General features: G+C 40.5%; 1 protein-coding gene across 1 annotated transcript in view; it reads right to left on the bottom strand.

Moving 5' to 3' along the window:
* The window catches only part of LOC149459379 (pinopsin-like), a 110,449-nt gene that overhangs the window by 39,788 nt on the left and 44,642 nt on the right, over positions 1 to 26,019 (bottom strand). The window contains exon 2 of the mRNA XM_089681274.1: positions 13,594 to 13,919. Within this exon, the coding sequence (XP_089537400.1) occupies positions 13,594 to 13,919 (326 nt within the window). The remainder of the gene's footprint in view (positions 1 to 13,593; positions 13,920 to 26,019) is intronic.

Genomic DNA, 26,019 nt, shown 5'->3' with positions numbered 1-26,019 from the left:
AACATAAATAACATTATTTAAACTCAGAATAAGTATATAATGGATAAAGCATAAAGGTTGCAAGGATTAACTCTTAACTCGCAATAATTTGTAGTTCTAGAAGGTAATGTCTTTTAGAAGATATACACGTGGAGCACAGCTCTGCCAAGTACCTGTTTTGAGAAGGCACTACTGTGAATTTTGCTTGTTAATTGGAGTGTTTTTTGGTTCATTAAAGTCTAACTGTGGCAGGACATGGGCATTCTCATTTTAAGTTGGCAAGCAGCAAATGTGCTTTAAAATCAAGCTATCACTGATCTTCATAGCTGCAGGCACTGTAAGGAAATTCATTCTCATTTTCACAGCATAAGCACTGAGGTCCTTGTCTAAAGAAGCTCAGCTCCCCTTGCTTCTCTCACTACCCCCATAGTGCCATCAAGTGTTTGTACCCACATGGAAGAAAAATATACTTTAAACATTTTTAAAAAATATTCTTCCCAAATATATTGACATATATTTCAAATACTATAATTCTGGCCGTATTCAATATATTTCAATTTTAAAAATATATATTTTTGAAATATATTCTTCAGATGTTTTTAACATATAAAAACGTCATTTTAACATATATTTGTACATATATTTGTAAATATTTGTAAATGCACTCCAGATTGAATGTATTCTTAAAGACATGCAGTATATTTGAAAATGTATTTTTTTTAAAATGTTTTCTTATATTTTGTAATAAAAATGCATTTCAACCAACACACAGTATATATATATATATATATATATATATATATATACAGTATATATATATATATATATATATATATATACATATATATACACACACACAGTTGTATCCCGAACAATTCTTCTGGCAGTTATGGCTGCAATCTTTCTTGGTCTACCTGACCTTGGCTTGGTATCAAGAGATCCCCGAACTTTCCACTTCTTAATAGGTCATTTAACAGTACTGATTGGCATATTCAAGGCTTTGGGCATCTTTTTATGTCCTTCTCCATCTTTATAAAGTTCCGTTACCTTGTTACGCAGGACTTTTGACAGTCCTTTTCTGATCCCCATGGCTCAGTATCTAGCCTAGTCAGTGCTTCCACGTAAGAGCTAACAAACTCATTGACTATTTATACACTGACACTAATTGCAATTTAAAAAGCCACAGATGTGGGACATTTACCTCTAATTGGCATCTTAACCCGTGTGTCTCACATTGTGTGTCTGTACCAAGGCCACACATTCCAGGGTATGTAAACTTTTGATCATGGCCATTTGGGTGATTTCTGTTATCATTATGGTTTAAAAAGGAGACAAACAGCTATTTGATAATAAATGGCTTCATATGATCATCATCCTTCAATAAAAGAGCATTTTTTGGCATGATCAGTCATATTTTCAATATCAATGCCAAAATTTCACAGTTTCTGCCAGGGTATGCAAATTTTTGAGCACAACTGTATATATATATATATATATATATATATATATATATATATATATTTTTTTTTTTTTTTTAAATATATTTTGAAATATATTGAATATGGCCAAAATTGTAGGATTTCAAATATATGTCAATATATTTTGGAAGAATATTTAAAAAATATATTTAAAATATATTTTTCTTCCATGTGGATAATCATACAGTATAATACATATATTTTTTTTTAGGACAACAAGGCTTTCTTCTGTTAAATTATATTGGTCATTTGATTATTTTTTTCTCTCTCTCTCCTACTCCACCTTAGAGGTGACGATAGCAGGGAGAGAAAAGAGAACCAGCCATAATGTAATGAGGAGCAAAGGAATCATGTCAAAGGGTTTTTTTTTAACTCTCAGGTTGTTTTAACATCCTATCCAGATGGAAGAGCATCTCTTTGATCTATAGATGAATGGAACAGAGTAAATACAAAAGTAAAAATGTTACTGGTTGTCTTCGAATTAAATAAACACTGTTATATTTACATAGCAACTCCTGACTTTCATGACAGCCAGGGCTTGGCATCAATTGCAAGGGGAAGAGAGGCATGGAGGAGATGAACAGGCCAAGCTACACAAGATAAACATGCCCTGTGTACTTTGTCCAACACTGGTTAGGTGGAAACTACTCCACAGATCCTTTTTTTAAGCTGTCGAAACTCAATCAGAGATGATCAAGAAACTAAGGGCGCTATCAATATGGCGGTAAAACAATAGTCCCGGACTAGGAAGGAATCTGATATCCAACCAAATGAAGACCAAAAGCAGCTCTTTCCAGACCATGTAATTAGATATCTTCTGGTTGGACGTATTTTGTCTACATTACAAAATTGACAGTGCTCCCCAAGTTTTTGGTTAAATATCCACAGGCTGGCTAAAACTCATTCATACTGTTATATTGAAGTCAGGGATTGACAATTAGAAATATTGTTTTGCAAAGGGCTGTTGATACTGTGTCCTCTGGATTCTATCTTTGAAATGTTCATTGATATACTGTACTATTTTTTTTGAACTAATACTAGCTTCTTCATATCCCCGTTGGCCTTTCCTCCCACTTATGGAGTGCGATTAGATTGTGTGCTTGACTGGCTGAATATAAAATCAATAAATCCATTTCCTTCTTTTGACCTGAAGAAGATTTAATATCTGGGAAACACATTGAGAATGTATCTATTCCTTCCACAAATATTGGGTGAGGAATTAACAGATAACTGAATATTTGATGTCTTTAAGTAGATATGTGAGCCAAACTGGAGGTTTTCGTATGGCTGGAGCTTATTACGAGGCTGTTAAGAGATACATATACAGAAAGAGTACTGAATAAATGCATGCAATTCTTTGTGGTTTTAACATGAATAAGAATAAAACCAGGGAAATTTTAAATGATTATTATTTTGTTGGTGCTCTTTGGTATCTTTTAAAGTACCATACTTTAAAAGAGACCCTTGTTACCTATTAAATAGGGGATGTCGTACTGTGACCATGAATCAGTCCATAATATACTATCTGCATGTTAAAAATATGTAATTATTTACTGTATATGCCCTCCTGGTCAGAGGTACACTTTATGTCCACCTCACCATTACCTGCCTGGTTATACTTTTGCTTAAGCAAGATAAACATAAAGGAGCTCAGTATAAATAATTTTATCTTAGTAATGAGTTAAAAAAAAAATTCTCTGTACAGTATATGAGGTTGTCATATTTGCTTATTACATATGAAGGATCTTCACTACAATGCTTTACTGTTCATACTCACAATACAAGTTAGCCAATTGATTGAAGCCAATGCGCAACTTATGGGGCTGATATCTAAACAGTTAAGCAGTAGGCACTGATAGCAATGAACTACTCTCCATAGTGCCTAATCTATAAATCTAAACATAAATAAAATAAAACAATTTGAACAAGAAACATAATATCAAAATATCCTTAACAGAATATTAAATCAAAAGTGCTTGCCAAAAATGCACTTTACAGATTACAAGTCTGGAACTGTGAGTGTGCCACACAATGTTTCCACAGCTTAATCTCAGCTACAAAACATCTAATTATTATTATTATACAGGATTTATATAATACTAACAGTTTGCTCAGCACTTTACATTATAAAGGGAGGCAATACAGCAACAATACAGTTCAATACAAGAGGGTTAGGAGGGCCCTGCTACTTGGAGCTTACAATCTAAGAGGGAGGGGCTGGTGGTACAAAAGGTAATAGATGAACTGATAGAAGGAATAGAAGATTTTGTTATTAGCTGAAGGCAGGATAGGCTTACCTGAAGAGATAGGTTTTCAGAGATCGCCTAAAAGTAGGCAGAGTCTAAAGTTTGCTGAAGGGCAAGTCCTGGGTTATTCCTATGTTTGGGTTAATTTCAGTGATTCAGCTCTACTGTAAAAGTGCCCCAAAATGTTTCTACAGCTCAGTCTCAGCTAAAAAAATTGTAATTGTTTGCTGTAGAGTAAATCCTGCATTGCATTTGTGCTCTATTCTGGTGTCCAGGAAATGTAAAGCTGCAACAAAATATTTTGGCAGCTCATTTCCAGATGCAAAATTTCTAATGTTTGCTACCCAGTAAGTCCTGCATTGTGTCTCAGTTTTCAGCCCACTCTGGTGTCCCAGCACTGTACAGGTGCCATACATTGTTTCCCCAGCTTGATTTCTGCTGCAAAATTTCCGTAAATCCTGCATAGTTTTTATGGACTATTTCGATACTCTGGCACTCAAAAATATTTGTGGCTATTGTTCCTTAGATAAAAAATTCTAGTGAATATTTCAAGATAAAACATGCCCCATCTCTCCCTCTTATACTGTGGCTTAGCCAAGCTGCTTTTGTACTGTCCAGCCACAGTACAATATATGTGGCTATTGCCAATCAGATAATACATGCTAATATGTATTTATAAGAATACACCTGCTTTGTCTCTACCTCTTATATTGTGGTCTAGCTCAGCTAATACTGGACATCTACTGTGCAATATTTTTGGCTATTGTCTCTCATATAACACACTCTAATGTTTCTTTCCAGATAAAACTTGTCTGGCCTCTGCCTGCCATATTGCAGCCTAAACAAATTGCTTGTGGTCTGTACAATATTATTGGCTACAGTCTGTCAGTTAAGAAACTGTAATGCTTATTTCAAATTAAAACCTGTTTCATCATTTATATATAGCATCTTAACCAAGTTGCCTTGGTACTGTCCAGCTAATATAAAATATTTGTGGTTATTGTCCGTCAGATGATATACTGTAATGTTTAATTCAAGAAAACACTTGTCTTGAATCTTTCTAGCTACTGCCTAGTGATGTGCTCATGTACTGCCCTGACGCAGGCCAATTTCTACCAAACACATACCCAAAGTCTATATTTTGAGTATTTGCAATGGTTGTGGGGTTGTGTTTTTGAAGCATTTTGTTTTCTGTTTTGGTATTTTTTAAACTTTCAATGAAGTGTGGTACTGGAAAGAAAGAAGATCCCAAAGTAGGCTATTAAACTGTTGTGCTGCTGGCCAATTTGTATGAAATTGAAGGGTTAAACTTTTGTTTTTTAAGATGAAACTTTCCTACACCCCTTAGATCTGCTGTGGCTGCTACTTCCACTAGATAATTCAGGCCTATTGCTGCTTAAAAAAATGTCACAGCTAAAACAACCCAAGTAAGCTGCTACTGCACTTAAGCCAAGATAAATGTAAAAGGTAAAAAAAATCAATTACACAGCCAAAATATGCGATGACAGGATACCATATCACTAGCACTGTCAGTGAAAACCACAATATTTGTAACACCACAGCTTAAAGTGTAAGTTACACTTACACTTGTCGTTACACTGGACTCCCTCTCCATCCACCCTGGTCCCACTCTACCACTGTCCTGTGATCTACTGCTGTAAGGCATCGGAATGCTGCCTCACCAGTCCAGGACTTTGAAATCCCAGCGGCCTAATCTCCTATCCGTACCTCTCAGCATGTACAGACAAGAGGCATTCTAATTGCTCAGAACCGTCACATGGACAAAGCTGACCAATCAGAATCTGTCTAGCCTGTCCTGTCACCTCTGCGAGGAGAGGGGAGAAAGCCAGAAGGATTTCAAATCCCTGGACAAGTAAAGCAGCATCGCTGGTGCCTGACAGCGAAGGATCAGGGGACCAGGGGGAGTGGGGAGAGGGTCCGTGTAGGGTTGCCTTACAGATTTTCTGTAAAAGTGAACTTACACTTTAAGGATGTTTCCAAAGCATGTAATTTAATGGATTGTTGTTTTACATGTCACCCTTAAAGTATTACTAAACCCAGGACCCTGCATTCACTATATCCAGTCTACCACAGTACACAGAACATGAACATGCAATTATTTTAGTAAATATAAACTGCTAAATACCTTTTCTCATCAGTAGAGCAGTCTTGGGACTTCTACCAATGTTCAGCAGAGCACTGTTTACAGCTTATAGGAAGAGTTTTTATTCTACTTTAGGAGGATGCAAAACCCCTGACCTCTGTCTGGACAGTGCTGATTGGCCCTGTGCCGATCACATGCACTCTCCCAAGAAAAAAAAAAACCTCTCTAGTAATATACACCAAACTGAGCATATACAGAGTGTCTCCACACCATACTGTATGTCTTATCAGGAGATAAGAGGGGGACACTGGAAGAAGGGGAGGATTGAAGAATTCAGGATCAAACAGCTTTTTTACACAATGCAGAGGATTAACCCCTTAGGTTCCACAGTGAGTATAACACGCATGCTTTACTGCACATAAAGACTGATTTTACTGTTGTGGGTTTAGTAACACTTTAAAGTTGCATTATAAACCTGATCTGCATTATGCAGTATTTTTAAAAAACGTTTTTGCTTTGTTAAATGTCCTCCATGGCAGTGCTTGGATCTCCATGCCCTTATTTGGCAAGAGTTTGCCTCTTATAGTCGTGCCCTGGAGTGACTATGGCGCAAAACCAAAGCCCAACAAGCCTTCACCCACTATAAATCTGCCTTCCACACCTACACCTCCTCCCTCCATGCAGCCAAACAAGCCTACTTCCTGACCCTCATCAAGGCCCTCTCCTCCAATCCTCGCCGACTCTTCTCCACCTTCAACTCTCTACTCTCGCCACCCCCACCTCCACCCAGCACCTCACTCACTGCCCTTGAGATTGCCAATCACTTCAAAAACAAGATTGACACAATTCCCAAGGACACCGCCGCAACTCACACACCCTCTCAGCCCATCCCCTCTCACACAGCTACCCCCTCATCCCCCCTCTCCCTCGACATAACCCGCAGGGACTTCGTTGCTGCTCAAACTCCCGCCAACCCACTTCCCCCTCACTCAGCTACCCCCTCATCACCCCTCTCCCACAGCCCCACCACTTCTCTGACCTCCACTTCCACCCCACCCTACATTCCTCATACTGAAGCCCCCCCAACACTTCACTCCTTTGACCTTACTACCATCGAGGAAGTCTCCAAGATCCTCTCTGATGCCCGCCTCACCACCTGCCCCCTCAACCCTATCCCCTCACAACTCCTACAACCTCCCTCCCCCTCCATCCTACGCTCCCTCACCCACATCTTTAATCTCTCCCTCTCCTCCAGCACTTTCCCCTCCCCTCTGAAACATGCACACATCACCCCCATACTTAAAAAGCCCTCCCTGGACCCCAATGACCCGAACAACCTCAGACCCATCTCCCTGCTCCCATTTACATCCAAACTCCTCGAGCGCCTAGTCTACACCCGCCTAAGCTCTCACCTCAACGACAACAACCTCCTCGATCCCCTACAGTCCAGCTTCCATCCCCTACACTCCACCGAAACTGGCTTACTCAAACTCTCCAACGACCTGCTAACTGCCAAAGCTAATGCCCACTATTCAGTGCTCCTACTCCTTGACCTCTGTGGCCTTGGACACAGTCGACCACCCCCTCCTCCTCAAAAAACTACACTCCCACGGCCTCAGAGATTCTGCTCTCTCCTGGCTCTCATCCTACCTGTCACATCGCTCTTTCAGTGTTACCTATAATGCTGCCACCTCCCCCTCACTCCCCCTCTCTGTTGGGGTCCCTCATGGCTCCAGCCTCGGGCCCCTTCTCTTCTCCATCTACACCTCCTCCCTTGGCCAACTCATACACTCTCATGGCTTCAACTACCACCTATTTGCCGACGACACACAAATCTATCTCTCAACCCCCCACCTCACCACCTCAGTCTCCTCCCGAATCACACACCTACCGAGCAACATATCTGCCTGGATGTCGCTCCACTTCCTTAAAGCGAACCTCTCCAAAACCGAGTTTCTTGTCTTCCCCCCAGCCCGGACACCACCCCCCATTGACTTCTCCATCACATCCAACAACGCCACCATCAAACCCCGCAGGCCAGAGTACTTGGTGTCATTCTGGACTCCATCCTATCCTTCCAGCCCTGAGTCCAATCTTTAACAAACTCGTGCAGACTCCACCTCCGCAACATCGCCAAAATCCGCACGTTCCTAACTCCAGAAACCACTAAACAGCTCATCCACTCCCTCATCATATCACGACTCGACTACTGCAACTCCCTCCTCACTGGCCTGCCTCGCCGCTGGCTATCCCCGCTTCAGTCGATCCTGAATACGACTGCCAGACTCATTCACCTTTCCAACTGCTCCATCTCCGCCACCCCCCTCTGCCAATCCCTCCACTGGCTTCCGATTGCGCAACGGATCAAATTCAAAATCCTAACACTGACGTACAAAGCCGTCCACCACACTGCCCTGAACTACATCACTGACCTAATATCCAAGTACCACCCAGCATGCACACTCCGCTCCTCACAAGACCTCCTTCTCTCTAGTTCCCTGGTCTCCTCCTCCCATGCCCGCCTCCAGGACTTCTCCAGGGTGTCACCCATCCTCTGGAACTCCCTGCCCCAACCCATCAGATTATCACCTACTCTCCTCTCCTTTAGGCGCACCCTGAAAACCCATCTTTTCAGGGAAGCCTACCCTTTCCCCTGCTAACTTGCCGACCTCCTCCACTCTTCCTACCACTCCATCCCCCACAGCTATCTCCTCCTGTGCCACCATTCCCTCCCTTCTAGATTGTAAGCTCGAAAGAGCAGGGCCCTCGATCCCCTCATGTTTTGCATTGTATTGTTATTGTTCTGTCACATGTTCTGTCCCCCTTTGTAATGTACAGCGCTGAACGAACTATTGGCGCTTTATAAATACTGTATAATAATAATAATAATAATAATAATTAGCCCAAAAATGGCCAGAATTTAACAGCATTCCCCCCTTTGGATTTTAATGTGATTTATAGCAAAACTGGTTCTACAGTTTTCAAATCAGAATTAACCCTTGGCCAGTCAAACCTGACTAGTTCTCTTTAAAGTCATCCTCTTACATGCACATTCATTTCTGAGAGTTAATTTGACATATATGGCTATAAAATTGACTCTAAGGACTCATACCTCCTTATTCAATAAAACTGTAAAATGCCATCAACACCTTAGCACTAACACTACTCATGGTGACCAGTAAAAAGCAAGCACTAGATATGAAAACAGCATAAAACCTCCTTGAGCATTTTCCTGTACCTGCAATAAATGGTGCAGCCTTTTCCACTTGAGCGCAGTACTGCTGAAACCCATCTACTCAAATGCAAAAGGCTGCATATGACCTCACCTGCTTTGCCTTCAATCTAAACACATCTCAATAGGACCTGCTATGTCTGAAGAATCGCACAAGCAACACAAAGCAAGTCAAATGCAGCCTCTGAACTGTCAGCTACACCGCTCAATTGAAATCAATGGAAATCTGCTGACCTGCATTTTAATTGCATTTGAAATGCATGTCTAATGCAGAAAAAAAAAAAAAACTATACTGAGGGTTACAATCTACTTATCAGGCCTGATCAATTCCATCTGCCATTAAATTAAAATTGGCCATTAGTGAGCAATTGTAATCATACCTCCCAACAGTCTCGGATTGGGTGGGACTTTCACCTGCACTCCTGAACCTTGCACTCTGTGCATAATGCATTCCTGAATCCTGCACTCTGTATGAAACGCACTCCTGAACCTTGCACTCTGTACGTAACTCATACCTGAATCCTGCACTCTGTATGACACACACTCCTGAATCCTGCACTCTGTATGAAACACACTCCTGAACCTTGCACTCTGTGCATAATGCATTCCTGAATCCTGCACTCTGTATGAAACACACTCCTGAACCTTGCACTCTGTACTTAACGCAACTCTGAATCCTGCACTCTGTATGAAACACACTCCTGAACCTTGCACTCTGTACCTAACGCATCCCTGAATCCTGCACACTGTATGAAACACACTCCTGAATCCTGCACTCTGTATGAAACACACTCCTGAACCTTGCACTCTGTGCATAATGCATTCCTGAATCCTGCACTCTGTATGAAACACACTCCTGAACCTTGCACTCTGTACTTAACGCAACTCTGAATCCTGCACTCTGTATGAAACACACTCCTGAACCTTGCACTCTGTACTTAACGCAACTCTGAATCCTGCACTCTGTATGAAACACACTCCTGAACCTTGCACTCTGTACCTAACGCATCCCTGAATCCTGCACACTGTATGAAACACACTCCTGAATCCTGCACTCTGTATGAAACACACTCCTGAACCTTGCACTCTGTGCATAATGCATTCCTGAATCCTGCACTCTGTATGAAACACACTCCTGAATCCTGCACTCTGTATGAAACACACTCCTGAACCTTGCACTCTGTGCATAATGCATTCCTGAATCCTGCACTCTGTATGAAACGCACTCCTGAACCTTGCACTCTGTACGTAACGCATCCCTGAATCCTGCACTCTGCGTGAAACGCACTCCTGAACCTTGCACTCTGTACGTAACGCATCCCTGAATCCTGCACTCTGCGTGAAACGCACTCCTGAACCTTGCACTCTGTACGTAACGCATCCCTGAATCCTGCACACTGTGTGCAACGCACTCCTGAACCTTGCACTCTGTACGTAATGCATCCCTGAATTCTGCACTCTGTATGCAACGCACTCCTGAACCATGCACTCTGTATGTAACGCATCCCTGAATCATGCACTCTGTATGAAACGCACTCCTGAACCTTGCACTCTGTATGTAACTCATCCCTGAATCCTGCACACTGTATGAAACACACTCCTGAATCCTGCACTCTGTATGAAACACACTCCTGAACCTTGCACTCTGTGCATAATGCATTCCTGAATCCTGCACTCTGTATGAAACACACTCCTGAATCCTGCACTCTGTATGAAACACACTCCTGAACCTTGCACTCTGTGCATAATGCATTCCTGAATCCTGCACTCTGTATGAAACGCACTTCTGAACCTTGCACTCTGTACGTAACGCATCCCTGAATCCTGCACTCTGTATGAAACGCACTCCTGAACCTTGCACTCTGTACGTAACGCATCCCTGAATCCTGCACTCTGCGTGAAACGCACTCCTGAACCTTGCACTCTGTACGTAACGCATCCCTGAATCCTGCACACTGTGTGCAACGCACTCCTGAACCTTGCACTCTGTACGTAACGCATCCCTGAATCCTGCACACTGTGTGCAACGCACTCCTGAACCTTGCACTCTGTACGTAATGCATCCCTGAATTCTGCACTCTGTATGCAACACACCCCTGAACCTTACACTCTGTACGTAACGTATCCCTGAATCCTGCACACTGTGTGCAACGCACTCCTGAACCATGCACTCTGTATGTAACGCATCCCTGAATCATGCACTCTGTATGAAACGCACTCCTGAACCTTGCACTCTGTATGTAACTCATCCCTGAATCCTGCACACTGTATGAAACACACTCCTGAATCCTGCACTCTGTATGAAACACACTCCTGAACCTTGCACTCTGTGCATAATGCATTCCTGAATCCTGCACTCTGTATGAAACACACTCCTGAATCCTGCACTCTGTATGAAACACACTCCTGAACCTTGCACTCTGTGCATAATGCATTCCTGAATCCTGCACTCTGTATGAAACGCACTCCTGAACCTTGCACTCTGTACGTAACGCATCCCTGAATCCTGCACTCTGCGTGAAACGCACTCCTGAACCTTGCACTCTGTACGTAACGCATCCCTGAATCCTGCACACTGTGTGCAACGCACTCCTGAACCTTGCACTCTGTACGTAATGCATCCCTGAATTCTGCACTCTGTATGCAACGCACCCCTGAACCTTGCACTCTGTACGTAACGTATCCCTGAATCCTGCACTCTGTATGCAACGCACTCCTGAACCATGCACTCTGTATGTAACGCATCTCTGAATCATGCACTCTGTATGAAACGCACTCCTGAACCTTGCACTCTGTACGTAACGCATCCCTGAATCCTGCACTCTGTGTGCAACGCACTCCTGAACCTTGCACTCTGTACGTAACGCATCCCTGAATCCTGCACACTGTGTGCAACGCACTCCTGAACCTTGCACTCTGTACGTAATGCATCCCTGAATTCTGCACTCTGTATGCAACACACCCCTGAACCTTGCACTCTGTACGTAACGTATCCCTGAATCCTGCACTCTGTATGCAACGCACTCCTGAACCATGCACTCTGTATGTAACGCATCCCTGAATCATGCACTCTGTATGAAACGCACTCCTGAACCTTGCACTCTGTACGTAACTCATCCCTGAATCCTGCACACTGTATGAAACACACTCCTGAATCCTGCACTCTGTATGAAACACACTCCTGAACCTTGCACTCTGTGCATAATGCATTCCTGAATCCTGCACTCTGTATGAAACACACTCCTGAACCTTGCACTCTGTGCATAATGCATTCCTGAATCCTGCACTCTGTATGAAACGCACTCCTGAACCTTGAACTCTGTACGTAACGCATCCCTGAATCCTGCACTCTGTATGAAACGCACTCCTGAACCTTGCACTCTGTACGTAACGCATCCCTGAATCCTGCACTCTGTGTGCAACGCACTCCTGAACCTTGCACTCTGTACGTAACGCATCCCTGAATCCTGCACTCTGTGTGCAACGCACTCCTGAACCTTGCACTCTGTACATAACGCATCCCTGAATCCTGCACTCTGCGTGAAACGCACTCCTGAACCTTGCACTCTGTACGTAACGCATCCCTCAATCCTGCACTCTGCGTGCAACGCACTCCTGAACCTTGCACTCTGTACGTAACGCATCCCTCAATCCTGCACTCTGTGTGCAACGCACTCCTGAACCTTGCACTCTGTACGTAACGCATCCCTGAATCCTGCACACTGTGTGCAACGCACTCCTGAACCTTGCACTCTGTACGTAACGCATCCCTGAATCCTGCACACTGTGTGCAACGCACTCCTGAACCTTGCACTCTGTACGTAATGCATCCCTGAATTCTGCACTCTGTATGCAACGCACCCCTGAACCTTGCACTCTGTACGTAACGTATCCCTGAATCCTGCACTCTGTATGCAATGCACTCCTGAACCTTGCACTCTGTACATAACGCATCCCTGAATCCTGCACTCTATATCAAATGCATTCCTGAACCTTGCACTCTGTATGTAACGCACTCCTGAATCCTGCACTCTGTATGAAACGCACACCTGAATCCTGCATTCTGTACATAATGCATCCCTGAATCCTGCACTCTGTACTTAACACACTCCTGAATCCTGCACTCTGTATATAATGCATCCCTGAATCCTGCATTCTGTACATAATGCATCCCTGGCTCCTTCCACACTTTGTGTAATACACTCTTCCACAGTTTGTGCAAAACTATTTGTAATGGAAGCTTTTTTATTTATTTTTTTTAAAGACTGTGCTGGGGTTTGTGTCTGTGAGGCTCTTGCTTGTGGTACAGCCACCAAAGTATATCTTATAGGTACAAGGAAGCCCCTTAGGCCCCTCCCACTGTTAGGTATTTGGCCACACTCATTTTTGCTATGGCGCACAACACAAGCCGCAGGTCACTTCCTCCCTCAAGTGTCCCTCATTCTGAAGTTCAGAAGTTGGGAGGTATGTTGTAATGGCACATATATTGATAATCACATTCGTTTACTTACTAGTTTACTTAAAAGTTAATTCAAAAGGTTGTAAAATGCTTACCTGTTTCACAGCACAAAGTAGTCTGCCATAACAGTACACCATAACTAGGACTGGAATGACTAGGCAGAAGATAAAAAGGCAGATAATATAAGAAATGGACTCTGTAGAATCTGATGTCCAGCGGACTGAACAACTGGTGCCTGCACCTTCTCTTCCATAGCTGCTCCATCCAAGTAGAGGTGGAACTGTCCATATCAGGGAATAAAGCCATGTGCTGCCCACAGCAAGCAGTGCTTTTGTAAACTTTGGACCCCCTTTATTGTATAAGGTCAGGGTGGTGTAGCGTTCATATGAGAGGATAGCCAATGAGATGAGTGACACAATACCTGGAGAGTAAAAATATATGTTACTTTTTTTTTTTGACAGTTTGACATTTAAAAACAATCATCTTTTTTTGACAGTGTATTACAGTGTATGAACTGTCCTCTCCAGTTCATTTATATACAAATGAAACAAATTTGAAGGTTTTTCCTACTACTGTTCTGCTGAAACTGACACATGATTCCTCTCTCTTCTTACTTCTTAGTTGTTAGTGGTGTCAAATTGATATTCCTTTTTGACCATTTGGAGGAGCATGATGGGAATATTTTCTTGAATTAACAGATTTCTAATGGTGAATGTGGTTTTCATTTGGTAAAGTCCATTCACTACACAATTGAATGCAAAAGCAAATTAAGTTTTGAACTTTTGCGAAGCCTTAGAAGTACTAAGAATTTCGTATGAATGTTCGTATGATTTTTTTCCTACAAGTTTTCATTTGTAATCTAATCGTGTATAGCCAGCTTTAGCCGGACATCTGCCTACATTATTTATTCCTGCTGCTTTTCCTAATAGAGCCAATCAGGAGGGGTTGGCACAACAGTCAATCCACTGTGACAAGCCATACAACTCTCTCCTCGACAGATTCTGTCTTCCTCCACCCTTTTCAAGGTGAAAGTCTCTGCTCCAAAAGTAGATAATGAGTAGGCTGGAAGTGATGAGAGAGCATCAGGGAACAGATCCCTATAAAAATCAGGACAGTGGGGTGCGACTTGTGAAGAGATATGACCTGATTATGAGGATATTATTTTGTTTTTGCAGTTTCAATTTTTCAGTAAATTCACTGCAGATAGATTTTGCCAATTTATGTAGACTTTCCAAAGTGGGTTTTTTTGCCAATAATTCATAACACTTTAAATCTTGCATAATATGCCATTTTGTCTTTGTATAGAAATTTTAGGACAAGAAGTTAGCCAATACTTATTCATAGTCTTACTTGTTGGTATTACAGATATGGAGCACATAAACAATACAATCCACAGGAGACCCAGGGCATAGTTGCTCCCGGAGGTCTTGGTTTTATTACAGACTTCAGCAAAATCTATCTCAGCATTTAGTAGCAGGGAATGTAAGAATGTACTGTCTTCTTTTACACATATGACTTGTATGAAATGTTCTTGTACAGCAACATTGTCCCTTTAACCTAACCTCGACAGGAGACACTAAACTGGCCATGTCTCTGAAGAAATCAAGCAGAATAAAGATGGCCTTATCCTCTGTATGCTGTGGCATCACAACAATTATTATTTTGCCCTTGTTATGCTTTAGACACATAATAGCTAGTCAAATATGAAAAAAAAAAAAATATATATATATACAGTGGGGATCGAAAGTTTGGGCACCCCAGCTAAAAATTTGTATTAATGTGCATTAAAAATTTGTATTAATGTGCACAAAAAGCGTTTACAAGCTGTGATACTTGCCAAAGGGGGCAGTACAAGATATTAACTCTGCAGGGTGCCCTAACTTTTGCAGACGCCATTTTTTTGTTTTCTGTTATTTTGAAAGTGTAAATGATGGAAATAAAATCTAACTTTTGTTGACATATTATAAGAATGTCTAATCTGTAATTTGATGCCTTTTGGAGATCTTTCCATCTTTCCTTGGCTTCTTTATGCACATTAATACAAATTTTTAGCTGGGGTGCCCAAACTTTCGATCCCCACTGTTTATATATATATATATATATATAAATATATATATATATATTTTTTTTTTTTCATAAAATGGTTCCAAATTACTGGCATGATTTTTACAATGCTAATTTTACTAGCAAATGGTACAAAAATACTTCAGTTCAAATGTCAAAAAAGAGATTGGACTGTACCGGATTTTCTTGGGTTTAATAACAAAGAGAATGAAATGAGAGAATTATTTATTTTGGATTCAGAACGCCTTTTGTGTTCAGCAGCTGTAAGACAAAAGTTATCCCTATGAATTCCACACTGATAAATTATGATCTATCTCTCCTGTGTTCTAGCCATGAAGAGCTCAGATTCTCAGAATTCAAATCCTTCTCATTATTATTCACACGTACTGGGTCAACATCTTCAGAGACACTTCTATTTCAACAAAAGCTTATTAAAAAGACTGTAAGTAAATACAGCAGAATGATTAAATTTCGAAGGGTTTAAACAATACACTGCGTGTGGAGCTACGAAATCTGACAATAGGCAAGTGCAGGTGGCTGATGACAGTAAGGTGGCTGATGACAAACTGCAAACAGCTGATACATATAAATAAATGGCAATCGAAGAATGAGAGAGTTGTTTTTTTCAGGGAGGTATGAGTATAAAGTGCTTGCTTCCATGGAACCTCCTTAGCCCAGGATGGGTTGTGGATAAATGAGTGACTCAGGGGTTAAGCCAACAACATATAAAAACGAGAGAAAAATAGAGAAGGAGAAAAAGTCCTAAGGGGGGAAAACAATAAGAGAATGCCTAAGGGGAGACAAAGGAAAGGAGGGTGGGTAACGGGTTAACCAGGGGTGGACCAGACTACTTTATTCTGTCATACATACAGTAGGGGGAATTTTGTATAGCATAGTTTGCTATAATATTAGCAGCGAATGGTCAAAATCATTTGGAAGGTAGAGTTCGATCCAAGGAGTCCAGATATGTTTAAACATAGAATCATTAAGGATTTCAGCCAATTCCTCAGTTAGGAAAACCAGGACTTCTATTTGCTTTACTTGCCAATCATAGGACCACCACGCTTTTGCCTGAATCTGCAGTGAACAAAAATCTTTCCAGGCATCTCTACATCTTAAAAGTGTATGGAATTCACTTTAAAGTATAAAGAGTCAATGTCAATCTAAAGGTGAATATTGTAAAGCATGAAAGTAGAATATTTGTTTTACTGAAGTTCTGAAATATGTATTGTCATTTCTTTAACTTTAACTGAGTTATATAAAATGTAAACATAGAAGTGCCTAGTGACCTATAGCAAAAATAAAGTTTTCTATTACTGATGCAGCTAGATCACATTGCTATTTGAACAGATGCTCTGGATTAAAGGCTTTGTATAGGTATGGAAGAAATTTACCCCTAAACCTCCTTTCCTCTGCTAGTTAATATTTTTTCATTCAGGTGGATGGAGGAACCCCTTGCTGGGAGACCATATTCTGACAACTGCACCTGCTGGTGTCAGAATACACTGATCAGCAGCTGATCAAGCAATGTTTTCCAAAGAGTACCTTCAAAAGAAGTTAGTTCAACGATTGACTTCTATAGAGTGGGGATGACCACACACTGATCCAAAATTTCCCAGCCCCTGCTGAAGTGGCTGACTTTTGGTCAGTGTATGGCCAGTTTTATTTGACTGGACTTGTTCTGAAATGTTCAAGACATTTGGTAACTTACCAAGCTACTTCTGTTCCTAGAATGGACAATTATCATCTTTGTGAGAAAAGTAGACTATATGTTATGCTATATATTGTTATAGCACTTACCCGTGTATTCGTACACTCTTGAAGAAGTGTAGAAATGCGTTGAGTGGAACTGCCGCTTTGAAGAGAATTATAGAGTTTGTTGGTTATGTATACCATTTACTGTATGTAATGTGTGTAATGTGTCCATATAGCTGATGATAAGGTAATAAAACTGTATATATGTTTTTTTAATATATATTTTAATCAATCATGTACCAATGGTGATTTTATAAAAAAAAAACATACGTATTGAATAAAAATGAAGGTTTTTATTTTTTTTTAGAATTTTGGTTGATGGGTGTCTTGAAAATCCATAAACTTTCCTCCTCCCTTCTTCTGCATGCTACACAATATGGATGTGGCACCATACCCTGATACAAACATAATAATCCATATTCAGTATCAGATTGTTGTCTGTGTACCACTCAACCAGATATTGAACTTCCTCTCTATAGTCTCCTTAATGTCATGTATAAGTCTGATTAAGTAGCATCATCTGTGAACCTCATTATTGTATTAGAGACCTGAATAGGGGTACAATCATAGGTAAACAGAGCTGAACTGAGAACACAAACCTGTGGTACACCTGTGTTAAAAAAAAGAGTGGAGGAGAGTCGATTCTCACCATTTGTGATCTGTTAGTTAGGAAATTCATTAGCAGAGTGAGGGGCCTAGGCAGGGCTGCAGTTAGAAACCACGGGGCCCCATACAGCGAACCTGACAGCCCCTCCATAATAAAGACAGTTAACTATGCTTCAGTTATGATTGAACACAGTGAGTGATTTGTACCGATCACTCCTTGTGTTCATTCAGGTAAGGAAGGGGCTCTTAAATGTGACATATATGCCAGACCCATCCCCCACTCTTCCTCCTATTGTGTGCATGTAGCTGCATGTGGAAAGGAGAGGAGGGAAGCCGGCAGCACTGTGGGGGTGGGGGCACACAGGGGGGCCAGGGCAGCAGAGGGAAATGTATGTGATGAGGCTGTATGCCCCTCTCTCTGCAGCAGCTGAAAGCCAGTGGGAGAGAAAGAAGAAACCAGCTTTCAGCTGCTGCAGATAGAGCCATACAGGGGACCAGTTCCAGTAATTGCTCCCTGCTGTGCCAATCACCCTCCCTGCCCACATCTGATTCACCCAGCTGACTGGCCCCCCTTGTTGTCCTGGGCCCCGTACAGGAGGTCTGGTGGTACCCCCTTATCCGGGCCCTGGGCCTAGGTCCAATTTGGTAAGCTTGTTCACCAGTTTGTGGGGGATTACTGTATTGAAAGCAGAATTATCAATACACAAAATCAATACACAATGTTCTAACAAAAAAAGTTAAGGTGCTTGAGATGGGTCAAGGCTGTATGCAATTCATTACTGATAGCATCACCAGATGATTTGTTCACTCGGTAGGTACCCAGACCAGTGGGGATGCTGATCTTGATGTGTGATAGAACAAACCTCTCAAAGAAAAATCATCAGAGTTAAAGTAAGTGGAAAATAATCATTCAGACATTTTTTTGCTGATTGTTTGGGTGCTGGAACAATAGTGGATTTAAAACAGGTAGGAACAGCAGCAGGTTGCAATGTCAAATTAAAAATGTTAGTAAAAACCTCTGCTAATGACCAGTACATACCCTCTATGTATGGCCTGACACCCTGTGGACTATCTATACTTTGTATAGCTGCAATACAAATGTCTGCCCCAACATAGGTTCTTTAATGAAGGCTTCATCTCTGAAGGTTTAATCATCATAATGAGCTAAATAATGATTTAGAATATTAGGGAGTGCAATCAATAATACCAATCTCTGTACACAAATCACCAGCTGATCCCCATGTCAATGTCTATTGAGATGAAACGTATGTCAGGGCTGGGCAGAGATTGTGCTGACGTCACCCAGGCCGGCACCAGCAGCGTTTTATGACTTACATGCTCACATTTCATTGATGTTTGTAAGTAGAATTTTAATCAATTTTATTAAACTATTTGACAGGATTACACTATCTGGAGTCTCATCCTTTTGACTGAGCATATAGCGGATCAAAAAGAGGGGGACAGAGAGGAGTAGAAATACTTGGTTTGTAACGTCTTCCCCACACTTCTATCAGTTTTCAGTCAAGCACTGATTAAAGCTTGTATGAGGAGTCTTCCGTCTGGTCTAGGAGTATGCAGAACCCCTGACCTCTGTCTGGATAGTGCTGATCACCCCTTTGCTGATCACATGCACTTTCCCAAGAAAAAAAAACTCTAGCAATACACACCAAACTGAACATGTGCAGAGTGACTCCACACGTGTATTCTAAGGAGATAATATGAGGACACTGGAAGAAGGGGAGGATCAGAGAAGTCAGGATCAAACACAATGCAGAGGATTAACCCCTTAGGTTCCACAGTGAGTATAACAAGCATGCTTTACTGCATATACAGACTGATTTTACTGATAAAATGATGAAGAAAAACAATGTGCGCTACCCCAAGAATTAAATTAATAAATAGACTGATTTTACTGTTGTGGGTTTAGTAACACTTTAACATCTAATGTCCAAAAATTGCGCTATTGTGAATATTCCATTGCTATTATTATTACTATTATTATTATTATACAGGATTTATATAGCACCAACAGATTGCTCAGCGCTTTACAATATAACGGGAGACAACACAGCAACAATACAGTTCAATACAAGAGGGAAAGGAGGGCCCTGCTCCTTGGAGCTTACAATCTAAGAGATTGCTATATTGCTATATCACTAATAACTCTTGACTTCTAATCAAACAATCAATAATACCAGTCTAAGTACACAAATCACCAAAAAGTGAAAAAAGTTCAAAGAAAAAAGTGTCTCAGTGACCAAAATTTATGCTGTGATCAATAACCATGTCCATGATAATCATACTGTGTGATTAAGTGATTTGTATACCTACTATATTGGAGCATTAGCTGTGTTGCTTCCATCATCAGGTTCTTTTGTATTATATGTAACACTGTACAATATGGGCTATTTTTTTCCCTTCAATCTATATAGATTAAAAAAAAACACTGAAAATTATAGCAGTAGTTACACAATGGGGGGATTAACTAAAACTGGAGAGTGCAAAATGTGGTGCAGCTCTGCAGAGAAACCAATCAGCTTCAAGGTTTTATTGTAAAGCTTAATTGAACAAGCTGAAGTTAGCAGCTGATTGGCTACCATGCACAACTGCACCAGATTCTGAGAGCTCTGGTTTTAGTAAATCTCCCTCAATGGCATTTGCAGTCAGGTCAGCAAGAGCAATAAGAACAGGGGAACTGTGATTTAAATATGACTGCTTATATTATATAATTATATATAATAATATATATTATTATTACAATCGGGGGGACTGACCATTTGGAAATTCGGGCACTGCCCGGGGTCAGTAGGGGGCCCCATGAGATGCCCCTGGTACTTTTTTCATAGGCTTTTTTAAGTTTGGGCAAAGACACAGGGGCCCCATGATCCCCTATTGCCCGGGGCCCCATGCGTTGTCAGTCCACCCCTGATTACTATACATATTTAAGTGCTCTTAGCAGACTTCAGCAGCAGAAATTTGCTAGTGTAATACATTTGACTTCGTGCTGTATGAAAGCTGAAAAAAAGCGCATCATTGTACAGTGTAGTTTATGTGCTGTGCAACGGTCATGATCTGATAAACTAAACTGATCCACTACAGACTAATCATTTTCTGGATATCTTATGCTGTCATTTTATAGTATGAATACAAAGTTACATATCTATTGTGTATAATATTATAATGGGCTCTTGCACACGGTTGGCAGAGCTTGTTCAGAGTAATGCCTAGTGTATTCTCTCTATCTAGGAAGCTCAGATGCAGCATACTTCTTGTTGTTAACATGGCTGGCTATGTGCCCTGTACTTGTGTACAGGCATACCTCGGTTTACGAATTGAATTCATTCTGCGGGACTTTTCGTATTGAGGAAAATTCATAAACCAATGCATTGAAAATGGAGGTCAGAAAAAAGTAAAAAAAAGTCTTTTATCTGTTCAAAACTCTTTAGAAAGTGCACTTTAAAGGCATAAATACTGTAAAGGGACGTGATTAAAAATGAATTCATAAATGCATTGAAAACTAATTAATCCATTCCAGAGGTCAGAAAAAAGTCAAAAAAGGTTTTATCTGTTCAAAACTCTTCATAAAGTGCACTTTAAAGGCATAAAGGGACATGATTAAAAAAAAATTTGTAAATTCATTGAAAACCAACTATTCCGTTCCGGAAGTCAGAAAAAAGTAAAAAAAAGTCTTATCTGTTCAAAACTCTTTGCAAAGTGCACTTTAAAGGCATAGTACTGTACAGGGACATGATTAAAAAAAAATTCATAATTGCATTGAAAACCAATTAATCCATTCGTATTGCAAAAAAATTCATAAACCGAGGCATTATTTTCAATGGATTTTCATTCAGAAACTAATAATTACATTAATCAAGGTGTATATGCAAGTGCTATTGTAAACTTAGTACAGTAAATAAACATTTGGAAAAATTAGAAAATGTTCTATTTCTTGCAAATTCTTGTATGCCATACTCTTGTTTACGATAATGCCACCATATACAGGAGTACAGCAGCACACAGCCATTCATGTTAATGAGAGGAGAAAATATGGCAGGCAATATGCAGAACAGGCTCAGGTGGCTTGTGTGGAAGAGCCCTTATGGTATTAGTTGATTACTGAAAACATAACTGAAATAAAAAAAAAAAATACATATGGGTTTCAATTTGTTTCATTCTGTTTCTTTAAAATTATCTGTACATTTAGACCCCATAAATACCTTATAATCATTCCAGAGATCCACATCTGCATTAAGTTATGTCTAGAATTCATTCTGCTCTCAATATCTCCCTTTGTAGTTACCCATTCAGATGTGCTGGGAGTAGTGACTACATGTATAAGGGTTGAAGAGTTACATGCCTGAGTGAAAGAACACATCTCCAGCATCCCTTTAGACAAGCATGTCTCTCCTTGCTGGCCACTGGATGGTGCCGACATTAGGTGTGATGTGCTCATCAGTTTCGTGGTTCAAAAGCAGGTCTGACAGAATGCAATCAAGCAACTGATAAACAGCAAAGCTAAAGTCTGCACCATCCAGTAGCCAGCTCCCTACCTAGAACATGCACATCCAATGAGTTCCTGGGTATGTGCTCTTTTAACCACTTGCCCTCCTGAGGATTTACCCCCCTTCCTGACCAGGCCATTTTTTGCATTACAGCGCTGTGTTACTTTAATGACGAGTGCGCAATCATGCATGCTGCACCCAAATTAAATTTACGTCCTTTTTTTCCCATGAATTGAGCTATCTTTTGGTGGTATTTGATCGCCTGTGCGTTTTTTATTTTTTGTGCTATTAAAAAAAAAAAAGACTAACAATTTTGAGAAAAAAACACTATATTTGATTTTTTGCTATTAAACATGTCCAGTAAAAAAATTAAAAAAATCAAATTTCATTATAAATTTAGGCCAAAATGTATTGTGTGACATGTCTTTGCTAAAATAAAATTCCAAACATGAAAATTATTTGGTTTACTTGAAAGTTATAGAGTTTACAAAGGGCAGTATTGATACTGGAATTTTTTATTTTTTTTACTAGTAAACAAAACTACTACTACTGGTGACAATCAGCAATTTATAGTGGGACTGTGGTGGACTTTCTGACACTGGGGGGAACTGACTTGGTGTCACTGACATCCCCAGTAACACCAATACAGTGCTAAAAAAAGCATTGGCACTGTACTAATGGCACTGGGGAGGAAGGGTTTAACATGAGGGGCGATGAAAGGGTTAACTGTGTGCTGAGAGTGTTTTACTAGGGGGCTGTGTCAGTGTGCTTTACTGTAAGCACACTGCTTTGGATGGCTGTGCTGTGCACAGCCATCCAAAGCATGGTGCCTGAGCTGACAGGGAGGAGGACTGAGTAAACCAAACAGACCTCCTCACCTTCAAAGATCCTCGGTAATCACCGGGTGCTGGCGAGTAATCACTGGGCAGGACCCGGTGATTGACAGCAGCAGCCACGCATGGCGGCGTGGGTAGAGCGCGTGATTGGTTCACGCGCGCACCCTACCCGCAGATTGCAAATCACTTATATATGCATGATTTTGTGCACCCGTGCCGCCCTGTAGCAGTAATTCTGCTATAGGGTGGTCGGGAAGTGGTTAAACAAACTCAGAGCAGCTCATATAAAACAGCAGTGCAGTGACTGGAGGCACTGCAGTGATTTGCAATCAGTAGGAAGCTGATGTATTACCCCACTTGCTGGCTGTTATAAAGAGCTATAAATACTAAAAAGTAAGAAGTATATTTCAACATTACTAAAACAGCATTTTGAGTGAGTGGTTAATATTTTTATACCTAATGTAATGAATGTGAGTTTATCACTCCTTTAAGCAAATTTTATATTAATTAAAAATAATGTCATTGTGTTCTGTTTCAGCTGGAGCAAGTTTCACAAACAGAAACTGATCTTATCAAGGCAACACATGAAGCTGCCTTGAATATTTATTTGCAAGCTCTGTCCAAGAGCCCTTCAGAAAGCATATATATATCAGAATCATATATATCAGTATACATTTACAAATTTTATCTAGTAAAACTAATTTTTTCTAGAATTTTGTTGTAATAATCCTCTGATATTTTTAAGATGAACTCCAAAGGTACCCTTGCCCTGTCTCACCCTGTTCTGCACATGCTCAGTTGTTCCACATTATTAGGCACTGTGCCAAATTTGTAGAGGCTGTTCTGCTGACAGCCTAAATATTTAGGCTTGGTTTGGGTGGACTCTTCAGTGATCTAGTCTTGGATTAATAAAGCTTTGTAAAGACTTATGTCATTGGAGTGAGGACAATTTGTGTGTTCATTCCATAGGGGGTGCGTTGACAAGCTCAGCTGTCCACCTGAAACCACTGGGATAGGTGAATTATGGGCTGGAAGATCCCATTGGTACTGATAGTGACCATGAGAATTAATTTAACTCAGGTTATAATAATATTTAATATAATTAAAAAAAAAATTTAAACTTTCTACTCTGCAGTAACTAGCATATATCCCTTGCTATGTGGGGAAAGCTCCATGGCAAGGATAATTTTGAATTTTACCTTGAGTTCAGCTTTAAACATTGTTTCTTCACCTTGGGAAAGGTCACTCTAAAGACTAAACATTAAATCAAGATTAAAGGCAACTAAAACAAAAGGTTTCCCCATGGTATCTGTATGTATCTGAGTGTGATAAAATTGCTATACTTATAACTGAAAAGAAGAAAGGCAAATATTTTGACAATAAGAGTTAATTTAGCTCAGGCTTTACAGTCATGTAAATTAACATGCCATTTCCTGCCCTCTAGATTTATTTTTAAAATTAACGGAATGATGATGAACAGAAACAGAAGCTATGAATGCAACTTGGAAAAAAATACATCAATTCTGGATGAATACATCTCCTGAGGATTTGAATACTGTGGTTCAGACAGAACGTGATTTTCTATCATTGTACATAGTCCACGAAACATGTCCCCATGAGAATTTATGGGGCCTTCGTATGAAGACTGGAGGAATAATTGCATTTAGTTTCACTGCATGTTGCCCAGTTTCACCTTAATTCAAAGTTGAGTTTTTGCAATGTCATACTGTGAAAATGAAATGAAAAAATGGTGAAAAGTAGACAGACTGGCAAAATAAACAGTAAAATTAAAATAAGAACACAACTACTTTTTTATTCTATCTTTATTCTGTTTTTTCAATTGAAATAAATAATCTTGGTTTTTAGAGCCATATATTAGCATTTCAATTTTCCGAAAACAATTATACATAGGAGAAGTATATCTACAGTTCATTTTCACTGAGTTAATTTCATCTCAGTAAAAGTGTATTAAAAATAACTGTAGAACTTGCCCAGAGCACTGATATAAATAAGCAAAAAAAATTACATAAAATCACAAAAAATCAATTTCATGCTCTATAAACATCCCTCAAAGTTTCTCAGTTCACAATTAATATTTGTATATAGTTTTATATCTATGTAAATATTATACACAGTAGAAATGCACTGTTTCCATTGATGAACTCGATGAAGTTTTGTACAGTGGTAATGGAGAGGTTAATGTGAATTATAATTACACAAATAATTAACAGTAAGGGGTATATTTATAAAAAAAATAATATAGAAATTCACCCAGTGAAAATGCATGTACATTCATTCTGTGAGAGTGGGGCAAAAAAATGAATGTTATTAGGCTATTTCCTGTGCTGGTTGCATATTTTTTATTGATTTAAAACAGAAAATATAATTTGGTGGGAGGGGCCTGAACATGGTGCCGTGAGCAGTGTGAGCTCCAGGCACCCGCCATCTATGTGTGAAGCCCTGTGCCTGCCCACACTGAACTAACCTGAGGGAGGTCCTGGCTGGCGAGGAGCTGGGGCGGCCGTGGTGCATAGGTGGTCGAACGGTCCTGGCTGGTGGAGGCAGGGGATCCTCCTGGAGTTGGGCCCCCAGAGCGCCCAGATGGCCTGTGGTCGGTGGCGGGAGTGAGGTGTATAGCAGTCCTGGTAGCTCGGCGGCCCAGGAGCGGGAGGAGGTGGCTGGGAGTACCCAGGTGACAGAGGACTGCCCATCACACAGGGAAGTCTTAAAGGTCTGGGAAAGCAGGGAGGCTCTGCAG

This window comes from Staurois parvus, unplaced genomic scaffold (assembly GCF_062004578.1).
Source record: "Staurois parvus isolate SC_StPar_1 unplaced genomic scaffold, SC_StPar_1.0 ptg000262l, whole genome shotgun sequence".
NCBI classification, from domain to species: domain Eukaryota; kingdom Metazoa; phylum Chordata; class Amphibia; order Anura; family Ranidae; genus Staurois; species Staurois parvus.
The sequence above is the reverse complement of the archived record's forward strand: the minus strand, read 5'-3'. Positions and strand labels throughout refer to the sequence as shown.